A 20007-nucleotide genomic window follows, 5' to 3' on the forward strand; every position below is an offset into this window, starting at 1 on the left:
AATTCTATAAATGCCAGTAATAGTAGTGTAGAACACCATGCTCTCACAAGCGGCAAAACTGAGGCGCTGGCTAATTACTAAATAATTACTATATTCCACGGTTTGATAAGTATTGTCACTGCCAGATTTAGTCTGGCATATTCTTACATAGGATACTGCCTTAAATAAAATTAAGCTATTCATTCTGCTAGTGCATCCATGTACAATATTTCTATTATTTCCAGATTATATTATTTGGAACACTGAATTATACTTTATAGTTTTGGTTCAGTTCACACAGCTAAGTAATCTAATTTGAAATACTTGGGCAGCTTCCTCTTATCTCTCACCTGTACCAAGACATCAGTAAACCAAGGGTGTAACTATAAGCATACTGGTCCATGCAACTGCTATGAGGCCCAGCAGCACAGGAGATCCTGTCCCAAAGGAAATCATGTGCTTCATAACAAATTCATCGAGGCATATGGTTTGGAAAATGAGAATAAAAAGACTATATATAAAATTCAGACTAATGTGTCAGATTGCTACTAATACAATTTCTTCTCTGTCCTGTTGAATACTGACTGTCCCTGCACTTAACCTTAAAATGTTTAACTTATAGGGCCTGATTCAATAAGGAATGTAAATTCCGATAGGTGTCATATTTTGCGTAATATCGTAATACACATGTCCAAAAATAAACTATATGCCAGTGAATGCAACAACATCCAATCCTTCAAGCGCAAAGGACACTTACGACAGCCTACGATTTCATTTCAGAACGGGGAGGGCAATGGGCGTATGCACCTAATCAGTGTACAGTAAGGGTGTGTACGCAGCAACATCCAATTATACAGTATACAAAATGTTTCCCAATGCGATATCCTTAACGATTTTACCAACGATTAAGAAAGAAAGTCAGTTCATTTGTACATCCTAAACACGTTTTACACAATTTGCCTTCAGATCTGTGCTCTTCTTCTGTCCTAACCTTTGGCTGAAAGGATTGTGACTCTGCACACTCCATAGAGATCTATGGACTCTGCTGGTCGTGAGGGCACACACACTGCAGAATTGGAATGACATTGTTCCATCATTGAGCAACATTTTCAGACCGGTTTAAAAATGAAACTGAATGATATGACGAGCTTTGGAATGATAATCATGAGGAAACCAAGACAGAAAACAGAAGAAAAAAAAAGAGATGCATGAAGCCAATACAGAGGTAAGCAAAGGAACAGAGGCAAAGAGACAAAGTGATGAAGAAGGGGGGGGGAGAAAAAGGCACCGAGTGATGGAGAGGGGGGAGCAGCATGGCACGCAGGAGCAGCATGGCACAGTGATGAAGGAGGGGGGGAGCAGCATGGCACAGTGATGGAGAGGGGGGAGCAGCATGGCACAGTGTGATTAAGGCGGGGGGCAGGTGAAGGGGAGAAAAGTAGAATGGAGGGTGCAGTGTGATCATAAGGGGACACCGTGTGGTTGTGATGAAGGGGCACAGTAATGTGTGTCTGATAGCACAGGGGGCTTGTGGCAATGTAGTGTGTGTGATAGCACAGGGGGCTTGTGGCAATGTAGTGTGTGTGATGGCACAGGGGGCTTGTGGTAATGTAGTGTGTGTGATGGCACAGGGGGCTTGTGGCAATGTAGTGTGTGTGATGGCACAGGGGGCTTGTGGTAATGTAGTGTGTGTGATGGCACAGGGGGCTTGTGGTAATGTGTGTGTGTGTGATGGCACAGGGGGCTTGTGGTAATGTAGTGTGTGTGATGGCACAGGGGGCTTGTGGTAATGTAGTGTGTGTGATGGCACAGGGGGCTTGTGGTAATGTGTGTGTGTCAGGTAGGTGGTGTCTAATTAATGGGTGCTATTTTGTTTGTGGGGTGATGGTATTCAATAGTGGGGACTATTTAAGATGGGGTGGTTTGGGGGCTATTGAATGTGGGGTTGAGTTTGGGGAGAATGAGGTCTCTCTATTAAATGCGACTATGAATTATTTAATGGCCATGAAGGTGGCGGGAAATAGGTAATTTATGAAATGTAAATACTATTAATTTATTGCTGGGGCTGTTTGTACGGAGGGAAATAGGTTCATTTATTAAATGGGAATACTATTATTTTAATGTTGGCGTTGGAGGAAGACCTAATTATTACTCATGGGTGCGAATTTTCTAAATGTACCAACTATTTTTCCAAATAGGGCCCCCAACATTCCAGGATCCAAACAAGCCGCAACTAAAGAAACCAGCAGCCACAGGTGGTGAAAGTGACAAAAACAGTTGGGAGAGAGCAGGAGAGTCTGTGAAATGTTGTGATTCTAGTGGGACAATCCCAATTTTTGGTCAGTGTTCTGCCCAGTGGCGGGCTGGGCAGGGGGGCATCAGTCTAGCCGCTATTACTTTATTCCTTATTTTTATGTTTTTTTGAATGCAGTGAAAATACTGCTTGAGTTTCCATGTGGCACACAAATACTTGCCAGCTTTAGCTTTATACTGCATTTCAGAGTTGTTAGGGCATGTCCCTTCCCGACTCTCACACACATGAACCCGCTTCCTTACAGCGTAACATGGTTTTGTCATATTGCACGTATTAGATAGATTGTCTCTGAAGTCTAAATGAGGCCCACTGTATACAATAGCTGCAAGTTCACTTCTGACACCCACAAGGTAAAGGTAGAAAGGAGTCTTCAGTGAGAATTATGTAAGGTGTAATGGATTTAAAGCATTTGGCTCTGTTAAGTTTTGTGTTATGAATAATCCCGTTCTCCTGTCGTCTGCAGGTTGTTTCTTGTTACACATATGCAAGTAAATAAGATAATAGGCACTTCTGTGAAACACACCTAAAGACTGCAGTAGAGAGCTGGAGTTACAAAACGCAGAATGTAGTTACATTAATTTAGGGATACTAGGAAAGGATTAGTCCAGTGAATGTACTAAATGTAAATGTAATAGACCTTCCAGGTCTAAGAACATCCAGAATGTGGGCAGATGCATCCGAGTTGCCACAAAGAAGCATTGCTGTGTTTTATAAGCATAGGCTTCTGTAAAGAAAGTATGATGGCTGTTGGCAGCTTACTATTTACATTGGCAGTATACCATATCACTGAAACGTGGCAAAATTCACATTAGCTGCTTATGCACTAATCAGATTTGGTTAGAAATGTCAGCCTCTTGGTACATTATGAAAAATGAATCTGACCTTGAATTACTGCATTCTGAGCCCTTCTAGATTTCATTTTTTCTGTAAACAAAGAATGCAAATCTGTTACTGTACTTTGTCATGGTAAAATATGATTGTGTAGATATAATTTTCAAAAATCCAACACATATAGCATGTGTTTGGAGAAAGTATTAGTGTGTTTTTAAACCTTTCTGACACAAGGAAACACTAAACAAATGCATACATGGTAAACGTTAAAGACCCCAGGTAGGTAGGCAGGGAATGCACAATTTTTTTGTTCTATTTCTGTCCACATGAACAGGACACTGTGAGGATCTATGATTCCTTACATTTTCTCAGCACTTTCCTCACATAAGTCCACTACAATTACTAAATGTTTTCAAATATAACATTAAACCACTAATTAAAAAAATATTGTACCCTAACTACATGGTTTCTGCATCACTTCCGGTCTTGTGGCCCCGACCGTTGCCAAGGCAGTGGCCGGACGCCGAAACTCCTAAACAGCGCACCCCGGCATTGTAGAGCAGCCGGGCACATGCGCATCTACTATTGCAGCCTGTGGGCTGATGGGATTAATTAAGTAAGGTCTGTCTCCTGTGGGCTATTACAGGGCAAAGCCCTGATTGGTCTATGGCACTATTTAAGGCAGGGAGGGCTTAGCCTCCCTGCCGGTTATAGCGTCCTAGTTTGTTACTTGTGCTGACCTGCTTGTTATTCTGCTGGATTTCTGTCGTGACCCTTTTTGCCTGTTTACTGGACCTTGCCTTCTTGCCTGTGAACCTGAACTTTTGGCCTGTACCTTGGATTCTGCTGATCTGCTCGTGACCCCGACCCTTTGCGTGTTTTCTGACTATTCTACTCTGCAAGTGACCCCTGACCTTGGCTTTCATCTGACCATCCATTACCATCTGTATTGTCTCCAGGCCTGTGCTGCGGTTAGTATAATGAACCTACACTACTTGCAGTTAAGTCCTGGGGCATCCGAGTACCTGTGAGTGCGTCTAGCTCTTTGGGAAAGGCAGCTGCTATAGGCGAAGACCTCCGCCAGTCTGTTCTGCAGGTTCGCTATTTAAAAATATGTTAACCCCTCCAGGCTGATTCATGTGCAGGCTGCATGAATCAGCTTGGATTGGTTAAAGGGGCAGGAGGCTGGATTATCTTCTGCCAGGGTAAGGCTGCAAAACTGTATAAAAAGAGCCCTATTTTACCATGTAAAGTATTATTCCATCTGTAACTTCTGGAGATCTTTTATACCTCAAACTAGTGTGTAACTATCCTTGTAAGGACTGCTTAGCTAATAAAACAGCACTGCTTCTAGATCCTGCTTTGACACCTACCTAGTTGCTGTAATTCCTGTGACCTACCGATTAGACCACTCTAATCAGTTATCAGGCTATTCTGAGGTTGGGACCTAGCATCTAGTACCAACGCTCTGCCCGCTAGCCTGCAGCTCTTTCCAATGTCCAATGTGATAAGCCAGGTTGAACTATCCACAGCAACCCTGATCTAAAGGAAGAGGTCAGATGTACAAGCCTAGATGCCCAGCAAGCGGGTGTACTAGTAGCAAGAGTTACCCAGTGGTTCTAGGTACCATTGAAGGAACCTAGCTATGGCAGCAGAAGCCCCTCCTACTTTTAGGATAAAGAAAGGAGGCAGTGGCAAGACATGCCCAGTCGACCCCAGCAGCATGACAGGGTGACATAGAAGGACCATCCTGTCACAGTATATACTTACCTTTTTTTTATTTTTTGGAGTGCCCTTGACAGATGATGGGGAGCAGACTTATTTTATCTGCACAATGTTACGAGCTGCGGCGGTGCCCAGCCGCCGCGACTCTCCTACCTGCGTCCCGGCCGTCGCTATGACGACTGGGACGTCACTTCCGGTGGCCAGCCGACCGTTGCCATAGCAACGATCGGACGCTTGTCAGTCCAGCGCCCGTCCCGGAACTACGGGGCAGCCGGGCGCGTGCGCAGCAGTGTGGCAAGCCTGCGGGCTAATTAATACAATTATGAGGACAGTCTGTGTGCAATTAGAGAGCTAAGCTCTCATTGGTCTATTTCAGTATTTAAGGCAGGGAGGGCTTAGCCTCCCTGCCGGTTATAGCTTCCAGACTTCTGTGTTGCTGCCTGTTGTTGTGCTGTTGGTGTTAAACCTTTGGACCTCCGTTTGCCGTGTTTGACCCCTGCCTGTACCTTGGATTTGTCTTTTTGCCTGTGCCCTTGACCTTCTGGCTTGAACCTCTGATACTGCTGATTTGCTTGTGACCCCGACCCCTGGCGTGTTTTCCGACGATTCTATCTAGCAAGTGACCCCTGACCTCGGCCTGTTCTCTGGATACGCTGTCTGCCATAACCCTCTGCTCCTGGGTTCTCCACAGCCAGTACACATCACACGACCCTCTGTTAGTCTGCGGCCAAGTCTGTCCCCGCCACTAGGGGCTCCAGTGAAGACCAGACTTTCAGAGTAGACTCCGGGTTTTGCTGTACCGGATAGAGGGGTTCCTAACACACAATCCATATAAAATTATGTATATATATATATACATGATGATGTTCTTAACTTGAAAAATTTTGTGCATATGAACTCATACTGCTGCCATCTGAGACTGGTATTCATTCATGTTTCATTGCCCACAGTATGAGTGTGCCTATGCAAAAATTATAACCGACGATACCCTCAGTAACAACTGGTCCTCTCACCTAAAGGTAACTTGTATGAGGAATAATGCACCATCATTGTTAGAGGAACATGATATTCTTGAATTACTATGTTAGTGGTAGTCACTCTCTCAACCCAAACTTTTCACCAAAGAATGGTATGACATTCTGGAGTTAAATCAGGAAGAATGTATCGTGGAAGAGGAGAGACAAAATATAAAAAAAAATGTGCAAAAATTAAGGGTATTAAATGTAAAAAGGAGAGGATTGTGATTGGTTGCTGTGCGTCAGAGAGCATTTGCACAATATTCTAAAATGATCAAAATAAAATCTGGCTATTAACACACCTATAACATGTGTCCTTTTCATGAAGAAATTGTTCTCAAATTAAGAATTCAATTAAATTCAGATAAGTGCCTGGTTCCTACTTTGAAAATTGTTTATTTAAAGCACTGACCGTCGTCTTGTCGCTTTACCTGGACTTATACTTGGCAGGGAGAGTGTGCTCTCGGCAGTTATGGTAAAGGTTCTTTCCCTGATATTTTAATGAGGATTCGGTGTTGCCTCTACATGCTGAATATTTTAGGAATAGTGACAGAGGTCTGTGGTTGTAGCGTCACACCTGTTTCATGCCTTTGTTAGTGCTGATTATTCATATTCTTTAAATATAGCAGTTCTATTTGTGAAGACTGAGTGTTGACTTGGGCGCTTTTCTTTATAATAAATTAAATGTATCCTGGGGATGTTATTTGCTCTAATTTAGAAATTGAAACAAGACCAGGGGGTAAATGTATGAATCTCCGGATTCTTCATCTCCGGCGTGTTCAGCCTCTTCAGCGCTTAAATTTAAAGTGGCGCTGCATTGTAAAGGGACTTCCCTTTACAATGCAGTGCCGCTTTAAATCTAAGCGCTGAAGAGGCTGAACACGCCGGAGATGAAGAATCCGGAGATTCATACATTTACCCCCAGATTGCACTGCAGTTTGATATTTTAACCTGTAGACTCTGGCAAGACAGTGGCACCCATCCACTATATCTACATCTCTAAGAATATGCCCTATTAGAGTGGTTTGTGCATGGTTTCAGGTAGCTTATGCATGTCATTTTGTTTAACTTATTTTACTAGTTTATTTTAACATGCCACCATAATATTAAGTAGCAGAGAATGGTAATCATTTCAATTATTTTGGCAAAAGGAAATATTCATTCTGTGACCAGGTTGCTTTCAATGTTCCAACTAAAACCAATTATTAAGTAATGTTCTTTGCTGCAGTGCTTCATTAAAAAGAAAAAAGATAACTTCATCCAAAATTGAAATCAGAGGCATTGTTCAAGAAAAGAATGTGAGAAGAACCCAGTGTATTTCTTTTGTGAACATCTGTTTCTCATAATGGCATTCTCTCAGCTTCCAAGGGACATAGGATTGTATTATAAAATGATGGAATGCATGAAAATAATCAGTAGCTAAATAGCAATGAAAAAAAGTTCAATTTGGAGCTATGACACCACAATTTCCTATATGTTTTTCTTAACCAAGATAATTTATACGTAGAACGTCTCTGGCATATGTTTTATGGCCTTTTGCACTTTGCCACTCAATTTTCATCCTATATTACAGACTGCGCAATTCATTTGGGAGAAGTCATTTCCATCCCTGCATACTAATCGATTTTCTCACAAACACCTGCTATCAGTTATGGTAATAAAAATGTCATTTTAAATTGAAAACAGTCCAAATGGAGCATCCCAGGGAAATGACTTAAGTGTCATTCAATGCTACTAATGCAGTAATGTTCTACTGTTACCACCACACTTTCTCATATCAGCATTTACATTTTTATACAGTTTCAGTCATTATATTTCTCCTTCAACTGGTGACTGCCTCAAAGCTGTTGGCACTAAGAAAAGATAAAGTGTCTGTACAAGTAGGCATTTTTTAATGGTTCTCTTAAATCCAGACTGCTGTAAAAACAATATAGTTCTGAAAAACAATCATATAAAAAGCAAAATAAAAAAGATTGAAGAATACATTTTTTTAGATGTATTTTGTAAAATTCTGTTGCGCAAATGGGTTTCTCGTTATTTGTTACTTAAAAACTTGTAAGAAGTTTGTTTAAAGGGATAGTACAGCCAACAATAAGCTTCATTTATTTACATTTAAAGCAGATGATTGTAATCTTGTCTGTTATTGAAGCCATATTGCTGAAAAGAGTACCTCAATGGTAATGTTTAAATCTTTTTTTTTTTCTTTTTTATACGTTTTATTAGTTTCTGTAGTAGGGAAAACAGAGGGGGGGGGGGACTTACATAACCTAATTGTCATAAAAAGAATCAGGAAATGTTTAAATCTTGATTGAGCAGAAACATGGTTTATGTCATTTGTATCAGCTGTTTTAGTCTACACACATAAGTAATTAGCACTTAAAAAGGGGCTATTGGGTGGGGCGGCTGACTGTTAAATAGCTTTTCCCTGGCTTCTTGTAAATATTTAACCTAGTTGTGGAGGCTCTTTCACCCTCTGCTCCCTTTGTTGCTTGGGGGTAGTGCAGCAACATAATACTGTGGAAAATAATACCCTCATCCTCATTGTGCCAGCTGGGGTGGGACACATGTATACAAGAGGGTTGACCCTGGAGCCATAGGAGTTTCCATACTGTTGTGATACTTGTATGATTCTATAAATACAAACATAACTGATGAGATCCCATAAATGAGAGTCTTTACTTTAAACCCACAAGTCTCCCGATCCTTGTTCCATGTTCATCCCCTGAAATTTACACCAAAATGTACTCAACTGTTCTGCAAAATTATGGGGGCATCAAATATATGCACTTTACCTTAAGTGTGTCTAGATAAAAATATACACATTTCAATTGTAAATAATTCCACTCCACCTACCATACGCATGTCATAAATACATGCTTAGCTCTTATATCATATTTATACTCTGGACGCTTTTGTCATATCTTGCTGGAGGTGTTTTAACTAGATAAGATCACTATGACATCAACAGAAATTCCTTTGTTCGGTCGATTTATACTCCCTACTGGATCCTGAAGTTGTCAGTGCCAGACCAGGTACAGGAAAGGTGACACCCCCAGCACAAACATTGGAGGTGGAAATGCTTCTAAACTATCCTATAGTTGTACTTTTATAATGTATACATGTGCTTGTGCATTTCTGGTTGACGATTTGTTAAATAGATAAAGGGACTTTCATAAATTATTTATTTATTGTTTTAGTCTTTTCTAAAGGTACATTTTGTGGATTAATTACTTATTATCTGCATGTGTCAATGTTACGTTTGGGGTTTATCTAAAGCTTTTATTCATAGAATATACTGCACATTGTATTTATTCTCAGTACACTCTTTAAATTTTATATTACACAGCATGTGAGGGTATGTTTTGAGCATCATCTCCTCTTTAAAAAACAAAGGTATTTTTCTTTTTCTCATGACTCCAGCTCTAGCTGCCCAAGCTTATGCACTAAAGGAAGAGAATGACAGCTTACGGTGGCAGTTGGATGCATACAGGAATGAAGTAGAACTTCTGAAACAAGACAAAGGTCATCATGCAAGAACAGAGGAGAGTTTGACCAAGGATCAGCAGTTACAGTTTTTACAGCAAGCAATGCAAAATATGCAACAAGTAAGTCGGATTGAATTTACTCCGTCTATAAGCTTGGTCCTAAAAATTTACCCACGTGGGTGTGCTATATTGATTGAACAGGATCGTATAAAGAGCAAGTAAAGCTACCGTTCCTCATTGATATATATCAAATTGTGTTTTACAGAGCTAATTAATATACATAAAATAACTGTAGTATTTATACTTTACTAAATATGTCCAGCATCCTCTTTTTCTCTCCTCTGCAGCAGGTTGCTATGTTAGGAGGGAGATGGTTCTCTAACAGCAGGCACAGAGTGACTGATAACTTGACAGTCTTGCTTTGTGCAAATGCACGGTATAAATTGCCTGACTGGTAAAGAGGTGCAGAGCCAGTGATGTGACTAGCTAAAGTTGCTGCATTCTCAGATCTCCGGTCATTATCGCAAAGAGGTGGGGGGTGTTTCAGCAGTTTGTAATGGAACTAGAAGGTTTTACTTTACTTTTTGACAGAGTTTTATGATTCTATGTGAAAAAAATACATTTGAAGGTTTAGCGGTCCTTTGACATTACACGCAGTGAAGCCTTTTCTATGGATATTTGCAGAATGACTTTTGTTTAAATAATATGATTATATACAATTGCTCTTTAAATTCTGCCAAGGTATGGAAGTATTGCCAGATGTTAAAAAACTGAATGCTTCATGGCAAATTATTTCAATTTGCATGATAGATTTGATTGTTAAAACTGTGCCTGTCACATATAGTGGTCTCTTTGTTTGCACTTACTCCAGAACACTTTATGTGCTGGTATGTAGGCCTGGGCTTGATGGTGGTATGTAGGCCTGGGCTGGATGGTGGTATGTAGGCCTGGGCTTGATGCTGGTATGTAGGCCTGGGCTTGATGCTGGTATGTAGGCCTGGGCTTGATGCTGGTATGTAGGCCTGGGCTTGATGCTGGTATGTAGGCCGGGGCTTGATGCTGGTATGTAGGCCGGGGCTTGATGCTGGTATGTAGGCCGGGGCTTGATGCTGGTATGTAGGCCGGGGCTTGATGCTGGTATGTAGGCCTGGGCTTGATGCTGGTATGTAGGCCGGGGCTTGATGCTGGTATGTAGGCCTGGGCTTGGTGCACTGAAGCAGTAGAAACCAGGTGCTATTTCTAGATGTGTGAATGCCTTCTTGTATCATTTTTGTTGACGCATATTATTTATGAAGTAGATTGAAGTGGACGGTCTGTTACTTTTGTTAATGTTGTTATTATTTATATCAATACTGTTGTTCTTTCAATAATTCCCTCTCCTTTTGTTTTTATCCGACATGTTGTTATTTGTTTACTGAAGTCTATTGAATACTGTAATATGCTGGATGCTAAGTGTAAACTGTTGTGTGTTTGCATTATGCTTGCTGATCTGTGCCCGTGTCCAAAAAATATTCCCTAATTTAGCCATTTATTAATGTTCCTTTTATTCCCCATAACCTCTGTATTAACACATTCCCCATCACTTCTGTATTAACACATTCCCCATCACTTCTGTATTAACACATTCCCCATCTCCTATCAAATTCCCCCCCTTTCCCCGAGAGCAGAGAAATTGGCATCACCAGACCCCCTCATCACTTTCCAGGCCCCATAAGCACAGCTATCCCCATAAAAGAGGCTCTTCCACTATTCCCTATTACGCTATATCTGTTATCTAGTAAATTGTATGTGTATTTTGAAAGGATATTTGAAAAAAAATGGTAAAAACACCCTCCAATAAGGCCACATCCACTGTTGTGCACCGATATTCTACATTTGAATATGCCCTTGTGAATTTTTTTCTCACAATAAAAATGTTTCATGTCTTTCAAAAATGAGAGAACATTGATGGGTGGGTTGTTATTGATAAACTACGTATACTATGTACCTTTTTTTCTAAGGATGAGCGGACTCAGATTCCTGGAATCCGAGCCCCCCCGAACAGCGCGGATCCGAGTCAGATCCGAGCACTGTCCGGGTATTGCCGCCGATTCCGAAAATTAAAACGAGGCTCTGAGTCATAATCCCGCTGTCGGATCTCGCAATACTCGGATTCTTTAAATTCCCCGCTTCCGCCATCTTCACTCGGGCATTGATCAGGGAAGAGGGAGGGTGTGTTAGGTGGTCCGCTGTCCTGCTATTTCTCGTGCTGTGCTGTGCTGTGCTCTGTCCTGCTGAGTCCAGTGGTGCATCAGTCCAGTGCTCTGTCCTTGCTGAGTCCAGTGGTGCATCAGTCCAGTGCTCTGTCCTGCTGAGTCCAGTGGTGCATCAGTCCAGTGCTCTGTCCTTGCTGAGTCCAGTGGTGCATCAGTCCAGTGCTCTGTCCTTGCTGAGTCCAGTGGTGCATCAGTCCAGTGCTCTGTCCTTGCTGAGTCCAGTGGTGCATCAGTCCAGTGCTCTGTCCTTGCTGAGTCCAGCGGTGCGTTTTGTCCTGTGCTCTGTTCTGCTAAGTGCATATTTATTTCAAAAGTATTAAAAATTCTTCCATAAAAAGAAAAATTCTACAAAAATCCTTTTAAAATAATATAAAAAAAAAAAATGAAAAAAAGTCCTTGCTGAGTCCAGTGGTGCATCAGTCCAGTGCTCTGTCCTTGCTGAGTCCAGTGGTGCATCAGTCCAGTGCTCTGTCCTTGCTGAGTCCAGTGGTGCATCAGTCTAGTGCTCTGTCCTTGCTGAGTCCAGCGGTGTTTTTGTCCTGTGCTTTGTTTTGCTAAGTGCATCTTTATTTTAAAAGTATTAAAAAATCTTCCCAAAAAATTATAATTCGACAAAAATCCTTTTAAAAAAATATTAAAAAATATTCTAAAAAGTCTAAAAAAAATGATTGCAGTCCATTAACATTAATACTGCAATCTATTAAAACTTGTTCACTGTTCTTGCAGTATTTAAAAAATAGTACTGTAATACGTGTGCTGCATATAATGGAGTACCAAAATTTGGGGGATAAAGTAGGGAAAGACCAAGACCCACTTCCTCCTAATGCTGCTGCCACTAGTCATGACATAGACGATGAAATGCCATCAACGTCGTCTGCCAAGGCCGATGCCCAGTCTCCTAGTAGAGGGCATGTAAAATCCAAAAAGCAAAAGTTCACTACAATTAGTAAAAAAAAGAAAATTGAAAACATCTGAGGAGAAACGTAAACTTGCCAATATTCCCTTTACGACACGGAGTGGCAAGGAACGGCTTAGGCCCTGGCCTGTGTTCAGGACTAGTGGTTCAGCTTCACCCAAGGATCTAAGCCCTCCTCCCCCCCCCTCCAAAAAATTTAAGAGTTATGCTGTCAGCAACAAAACAGCAAACAACTCTGCCTTCTAAACAGATGACATCACAAATCCCCAAGGCGAGTCCAAGGGTGTTGGTGGTTGCGAAGCCTGACCTTCCCATCACTGTACGGGAAGAGGTGACTCCATCCACCATTTGCAGCACACCCTCTGCATATGCTGGAAGGATGACCCACAGTGTAGATCCAGATTTGGATAATCAAGGTGTCAAGGAGGCTATTGATGTAGCTGGCGTTGTGGAGGAACTTGATGAGGAGGATGCTGATGTGGTTATTTTAAATGAGGCACCAGGGGGGGAAACAGCTGTTGTCCATGGGATGAAAAAGCCAATCGTCATGCCTGGTCAGAAGACCAAAAAATGCACCTCTTCGGTCTGGAGTTATTTTTATCCAAATCCTGACAACAAATGTATGGCCATATGTAGCTTATGTAAAGCTCAAATAAGCAGGGGTAAGGATCTTGGCCACCTAGGGACATCCTCCCTTATACGTCACCTGAATAACCTTCATAGTTCAGTGATTAGTTCAGGAACTGGGGCTAGGACCGTCATCAGTCCAGGGACACCTAAATCCCTTGGTCCTGTTGGATACACACCACCAACACCCTGCTCGTCAACTTCCTCCACGATCTCCATCAGATTTAGTCCTGCAGGCCATGTCACTAGCCAGACTGAGTCCTCTTCAATACGGGATTCATCTGAGGAATCCTGCAGTGGTACGCCTACTACTGCCGCTGCTGCTGTTGCTGCTGGTAGTCGGTCATCTTCCCAGAGGGGACGTCGCAAGAACGCTACGTCTTTCACCAAACAGTCGACCGTCCAACAATCGTTTGCCATGAGCACCAAGTACGACACTAGTCATCCTATGGCAAAGCGGATAACTGCATCAATAACAGCAATGTTGGTGTTAGACGTGCGTCCGGTGTCCACCATCAGTGGAGTGGGATTTAGACGGTTGATGGAGGTATTTTGTCCCCGGTACCAAATCCCGTCGAGATTCCACTTCACTAGGCAGGCGATACCAAAGATGTACAGAGAAGTACGAACAAGTGTCCTCAGTGCTCTTAAAAATGCGGTTGTACCCACTGTCCACTTAACCACGGACATGTGGACAAGTGGTTCAGGGCAAACGAAGGACTATATGACTGTGACAGCCCACTGGGTAGATGCATCGCCTTCCGCAGCAACAGCAGCAGCTGCATCAGTAGCAGCATCTCCACAACGGTTGCTCGTGCCAAGGCAGGCAACATTGTGTATCACAGGTTTTAATAAGAGGCACAATGCTGAGAACCTCTTAGAGAAACTGAGGGAAATCATCTCACAGTGGCTTACCCCACTTAGACTCTCCTGGGGATTTGTGGTGTCAGACAACGCCAGTAACATTGTGCGGGCATTACATATGGGCAATTTCCAGCACGTCCCATGTTTTGCCCACACCGTTAATTTAATGGTGCAGCATTACCTGAAGAGTGACGGGTGTGCAGGAGATGCTTGCGGTGGCCCGCAAAATTGCTGGACACTTTAGGCATTCTGCCAGTGCCTACCGCAGACTCGAGCTACATCAAAAAAGTCTGAACCTGCCCTGCCATCACCTCAAACAAGAGGTTGTGACGCGCTGGAACTCCACCCTCTATATGCTGCAGAGGATGGAGGAGCAGCAAAAGGCCATTCAAGCCTACACAGCCACCTACGACATAGGAAAAGGAGTGGGGATGCGCCTGAGTCAAGCGCACTGGAGACTGATTTCCGTGTTGTGCAAGGTTCTGCAGCCGTTTGAACTTGCCAAGAAGTCAGTTCCGACACTGCCAGCTTGAGTCAGGTGATTCCCCTGATCAGGCTGTTGCAGAAGCATCTGGAGGAAGTGAGGGAGGAGCTGGTAAACCATTGCGATTCAACAAAGCATGTAGCTCTTGTTGATGAAGCCCTTCGTACGCTTTGCCAGGATCCGAGGGTGGTCACTCTTTTAAAGTCAGAGGAATACATTCTGGCCACCGTGCTGGATCCTCGGTTTAAAGCGTATGTTGTGTCTCTGTTTCCGGCAGACACAAGTCTACAGCGGTGTAAAGACCTGCTGGTCAGGAAATTGTCCTCTGAAGAGGACCGTGACATGCCACCAGCTCCTCCATCAGTTTCTTCCACACCTGTGGCTGTGAGGAAAAAGCTCAGTTTTCCTCAAAGACCCGCTGGCGGGGATGCTGAGAACATCTGGTCCGGACTGAAGGACCTGCCAACCATTGCAGACATGTCTACGCTCACTGCATTTGATGCTGTCACAATTGAAAAAATGGTGGAGGATTACTTTGCTGACACCATCTAAATAGACATGTCAGACAGTCCATATTGTTACTGGCAGGAAAAAAAGGCAGTTTGGAAGCCCCTGTACAAACTGGCTCTATTTTACCTGAGTTGTCCCCCCTCCAGTGTTTACTCTGAAAGAGTTTTTAGTGCAGCGGGGAACCTGGTCAGTGAGCGGCGAAGGAGGTTGCTTCCTCAGAACGTTGAAAAAATCATGTTCATAAAAATTAGTTACCAAGTCCTCAATCAAGCACAGCAGTGCCCTCCAGATAATATAGAGGGACCTGTGGTTGTGGAGTCCAGCGGGGACAAATTGATAATGTGTGAGGATGAGGAAGTACACACTGAAGGGGGCCAGGAATTAGAGGATGAGGATGAGGACGACATCTTGCATCAGTAGAGCCAGTTTAGTTTGTACAGGGAGAGATGAATAGCTTTTTTTGTGTGGGGGCCCAAACAAACCAATCACTTCAGCCACAGTTTTTAATACTTTAATTGTATATGTAGTTCCCAAAAAGAGGAACTGCCACTTCTATTTATTACTTTAATTGTATATGTAGTTCCCAAAAAGAGGAACTGCCACTTCTATTTAATACTTTAATTGTATATGTAGTTCCCAAAAAGAGCAACTGCCACTTATATTGAATACTTTAATTGTATATGTAGTTCCCAAAAAGAGGAACTGCCATTTCTATTACTACGTTCATTGTTTGTGTAGTTCAAAAAAGAGGAACTGCCATTTCTATTTCTATTTTCATTCTATATATAGTTCCCAAAAAGAGTAACTGCCATTTCTATTACTACTTTCTTTCTTTCTTTCTGTATTTCAAAAAAAGAGGAACTGCCATTTCTATTACTACTTTCTTTCCTTCTTTCTGTATTTCCAAAAAAGAGAAACTGCCATTTGTATTGCTACGTGTTTTTTTTTTTGTAGCTCAAAAAAAAATAACTGCGGCCTTAACTGCTATGTTGGTTTTAGACGTGCATCCGGTGTCCGCCATCTGTGCAATGGTATTCAGACCAGTTGAGGGTTTTATATTGTGGCCCCGGTACCAAATTGGGTACCGGGGCCACTACACTACGCAGTCCAGATAGCTGTGCAGTGGAATTGAGACCAGTTTATGTTTTTTTATTGTGACCCCGGTACCAAATTGGGTACCGGGGCCACTACACTATGCAGTCCAGATAGCTGTGCAGTGGAATTGAGACCAGTTTATGTTTTTTTATTGTGGCCCCAATACCAAATTGGGTACCGGGGCCACTACACTACGCAGTCCAGATAGCTGTGCAGTGGAATTGAGACCAGTTTATGTTTTTTTATTGTGGCCCCGGTACCAAATTGGGTACCGGGGCCACTCCACTATGCAGTCCAGAAAGCTACCTCGGTCCAACGATTTGGACTAAAAACAATATTGTGAAGTGTGAGGTGTTCCAAATACACTGGAAATTAGTGGAAATGATTGTTATTGAATGTTATTGAGGTTAATAATAGCGTAGGAGTGAAAAACAAACAAAAAAACTAGATTTTAGCACTTTTTATGCTTTTTTAAAAATAAATCGGAACCCAAAACCCTAAATCAGAACCAAAACCTTTCGTCAGGTGTTTTGGCAAAACAAATCAGAACCCAAAACCTCAAGCTAATCAGAACCCAAAACACTAAAAGTGCCCGGTGCACACTCTTACTTTTTTCAGAAATTACAAAACAAAAACAAAAATAAAAGCACCTCAAAATGCAGTAATAGAAATAACTAAAAAAAAGTTCTTCTGCAACAAATGTAAAAGTTGCCATAACATAACAGGTGTTAAGGATTTTTTTGTGTTCAACAAACATTTGAAACGTGTACATATACATTTCTGAATGTTCTATCATATACAACCTATTTAGGTTTAGTGAACGCACTGGCATTATTGCAAAGGCGAATTTGAATAGCTGCAAAAGATACATGGTTCAACAAGTATTACTAGTCATCTTATAAGAATGTAACATATAATTGGGTAACCAGATAATACAAGTAAATCACTGTTCTGAGCCAGTCTAATCACATGAGGACAACGCAGTGAGATTATCCAGCTGGCAGTGACTAAGTACTGAGTAAAACCTGATCTCATCAACAGTTTAAAGTTTCCATACAAGACTCAGGAGATGTGCCAAGTCTTCACAGTTGACAGATGTAGACATGGTATCTTAATGGATAGCCTACCCATAGTGCATGGAGAAGACTCAATCATAGTGCCTAATTGCTGAAAACAATGAGTACTGCTGCCTGCAGTTTACAAGAAATTCATTGCCTTTTGCTCTGGATATATTCTCAATATGTGTTCCTGAGACATTTATTATAATACATACGTGTAATTGATATGTGGTATGTTTTAAATTTGCCCTGCAAAGTCGACTAATATTGGTGACTTGCAAAAACCGCAGATTGATACTTTTACCCCCAATAGTTTGTTTTTTTTAGCTAGTTTTTTTTTTTTAGCCCCTTCTCTGCTCTGCTGACCAATTAGCACAGATGTAATTTCTTCTGAAATCAGCCTCACTACGTCTTAGCATTCAGTCTAATGGGACAGGCGAGTGTTTTTCTCACACAGTGTTTAGAAAATACAATTAAACATTGAAAAACAATGGAAGACATCCAGCAATAAGCTATATCTGCTACAACCTGACTCTGCACTTATTCTCTAACTGCACTGGACATTGCAACTAGGTACTTTATGTTTATTTGCCTCAGTTTCTTGCCCTTATTCTTAAATCTTGATGTTTAACAAATTGCTTTCCTTTTATTACATTATTACATTATCTTTAGAACTGCATTATCCCTCACCCTTCCTGCAACACACACCTTTGTCCACACTGCTCCCTCCCTTTTTCCTATTTATATTCACTAACTCTAACATCCTCATCCTGTCGCCAGAAAACAAAAGGTCACACATCTTACAGTCATCTTTCCTATCTTTCTATCTGCTTCTATTAGGTGTTTATATATTGCCTAATCCAGGTTTCATCCCACATCCCCCATACACGTATATCCGAACACTACCGAAATCTACCAAATCTCAAACACATCACCTGTCTCCTATCTGTTCCAAATTCCTTTAAATGTACCCTTTGGAATGCATGCTTGTTTGTAACAAACTTATCTCCATACACAACCTTTTCCTCTCAAACAACTACCATCATGCAATAACAGAAACATGGCTTACACAATCAGACACTGCCTCACCTGCAGCCCTTTCACATGGGGGCCTTCAATTCACCCACACCCCCAGACCTGGAGGCAGACAAGGAGGTGGGGTTGGACTACTTCTCTCCCCACAGTGCAAATTCACAGTTCTACCAAATGTTACGTCACTCACGTTCACATCTTTTGAAGTTCATACTATTAGGATTTTTAACCCATTCTCTATGCATGTTGCTGTGATCTATCGCACCCCTTGACCACACCAACAATTCTTTAACATTTTTCTGCATGGTTACCTCACTTATTATCTTTCAACATCCCCACCATCATCATTGGTGATTTTCCACATCCCCATTGATACTCCGCGTTCCAATTTTGCTTCCAAACTACTCTCTCTGACATCCTCCCTTGGCTTCTCCCAGTGGACTGAATCTCTACTCATCGGGGTGGCCACAGCTTTGATCTTGTTTTCTCTGGACTATGCTCCGTTCCTGATTTCCTTAACACTCCTTTGACCCTCTTAGATCATCACTGGGGGAGAGCTGCAAAGTCTCCCCCAGTACTTTAACCTCTCTGCTCTCAAACTCTACCAAGCCTCCTCATACCTGCAGAAATAATAACTCCAACATCCTCTCTCACAGATTTCTACATTCTCTTCTCCTGATATGGCAGTATCACATTTTCACCAAACCCTGGCAATGTCCCTTTATCAAGTGACTCTTCATACTCTGTGCTGACTTCGATGTCAGCCGTGGCACAGTAAAGTAACAGGAAATCCTCAAAATATTTCTCGCAAAGCAGAACGTTACTCTTGTAAATCTTGTACATCCTTTGATTTCCTCACATTTACTGCTATCTACCACTCCTATTGAAATGCTCTGGACATTGCTAAGCAAACATAATTCCAATCTCTTATCTATGCTCAGGCTTCTATCCCCAAACACATTTAAATCTCACCCCAACCCTCCCACCCCAAACCCTCTGACTACTATCAGTGCCCATGATCTTGCTTCTTGCTATAAGGACAAGATTAATAAGATCCGACTTGAAAATGTATCATCTTCTTCAGTGCGCTACCAGCTCAATTCTTTCCCAGCATCCTTTGTCCTCCTCTGTTCATTTCATCCCACAAATGAAAATGAAGGGCCTGATTCATTAAGGCACATATCTGCTGTTTTTGAAAGTATCGTACACAAAATCACTCTGCGCATGCCCAGAGCCAGACCATACGCCAATAAATGCAGCCATGTCCGTTTTTTGTAGGCAAAGGACACTTATCACAGCCTACCATTTCTGGTAGTGACCGGAGCAGGGAAGGGGCGTTTTGGTCACAGTCAGTTTACAGTAAGGGCATGCCAAACTCAAGCGCACGCAGCCACATCCTGATCAAGCTCTGGGCATCTCAAAGTTGCTTGTTTTCTGCCGTATCTCTTGCTCCAGCTACAGGGCTAGTCTAAGTCCCGAGTACTAGTGATAACAGTCAAGTATGCATGCTATAACATGTGTTTACAAGCAGGTGCAACTGGAAAAATGTATTTTATGTTCAGTAGACAATAAGATCATCCTAATAAATGTGTTTAATGGGAGAAAAAAAAGTTAAAAAAACAAAACTTGTTTTAACAAAACTTTTTTTTATTACAGTTTTATCATTAATGCCTATATTATTCCCAGGTTACATTAATTCAATAATTTTTTTTTCTATGCATATTTTTGCCAATGTATATTCCACATAGGTATTGGACATATCCTGCAGTGTCCTGTGTGGTAGAGCAGAGCAGACCTACACCTGAATCTGTTTGAG

The 20007-nt window shown here is 41.9% G+C and overlaps 1 protein-coding gene across 5 annotated transcripts in view; it reads left to right on the plus strand.

Moving 5' to 3' along the window:
* ENOX1 (ecto-NOX disulfide-thiol exchanger 1) overlaps positions 1 to 20007 on the plus strand; it is a 398268-nt gene that overhangs the window by 331668 nt on the left and 46593 nt on the right. For all 5 annotated transcript variants that reach the window (XM_075199754.1, XM_075199753.1, XM_075199757.1 and 2 more), the window contains one exon: positions 9286 to 9470. In XM_075199754.1, coding sequence (XP_075055855.1) covers positions 9286 to 9470 — 185 coding nt within the window. The remainder of the gene's footprint in view (positions 1 to 9285; positions 9471 to 20007) is intronic.

This window comes from Mixophyes fleayi, chromosome 2 (assembly GCF_038048845.1).
Source record: "Mixophyes fleayi isolate aMixFle1 chromosome 2, aMixFle1.hap1, whole genome shotgun sequence".
Lineage (NCBI taxonomy): Eukaryota > Metazoa > Chordata > Amphibia > Anura > Limnodynastidae > Mixophyes > Mixophyes fleayi.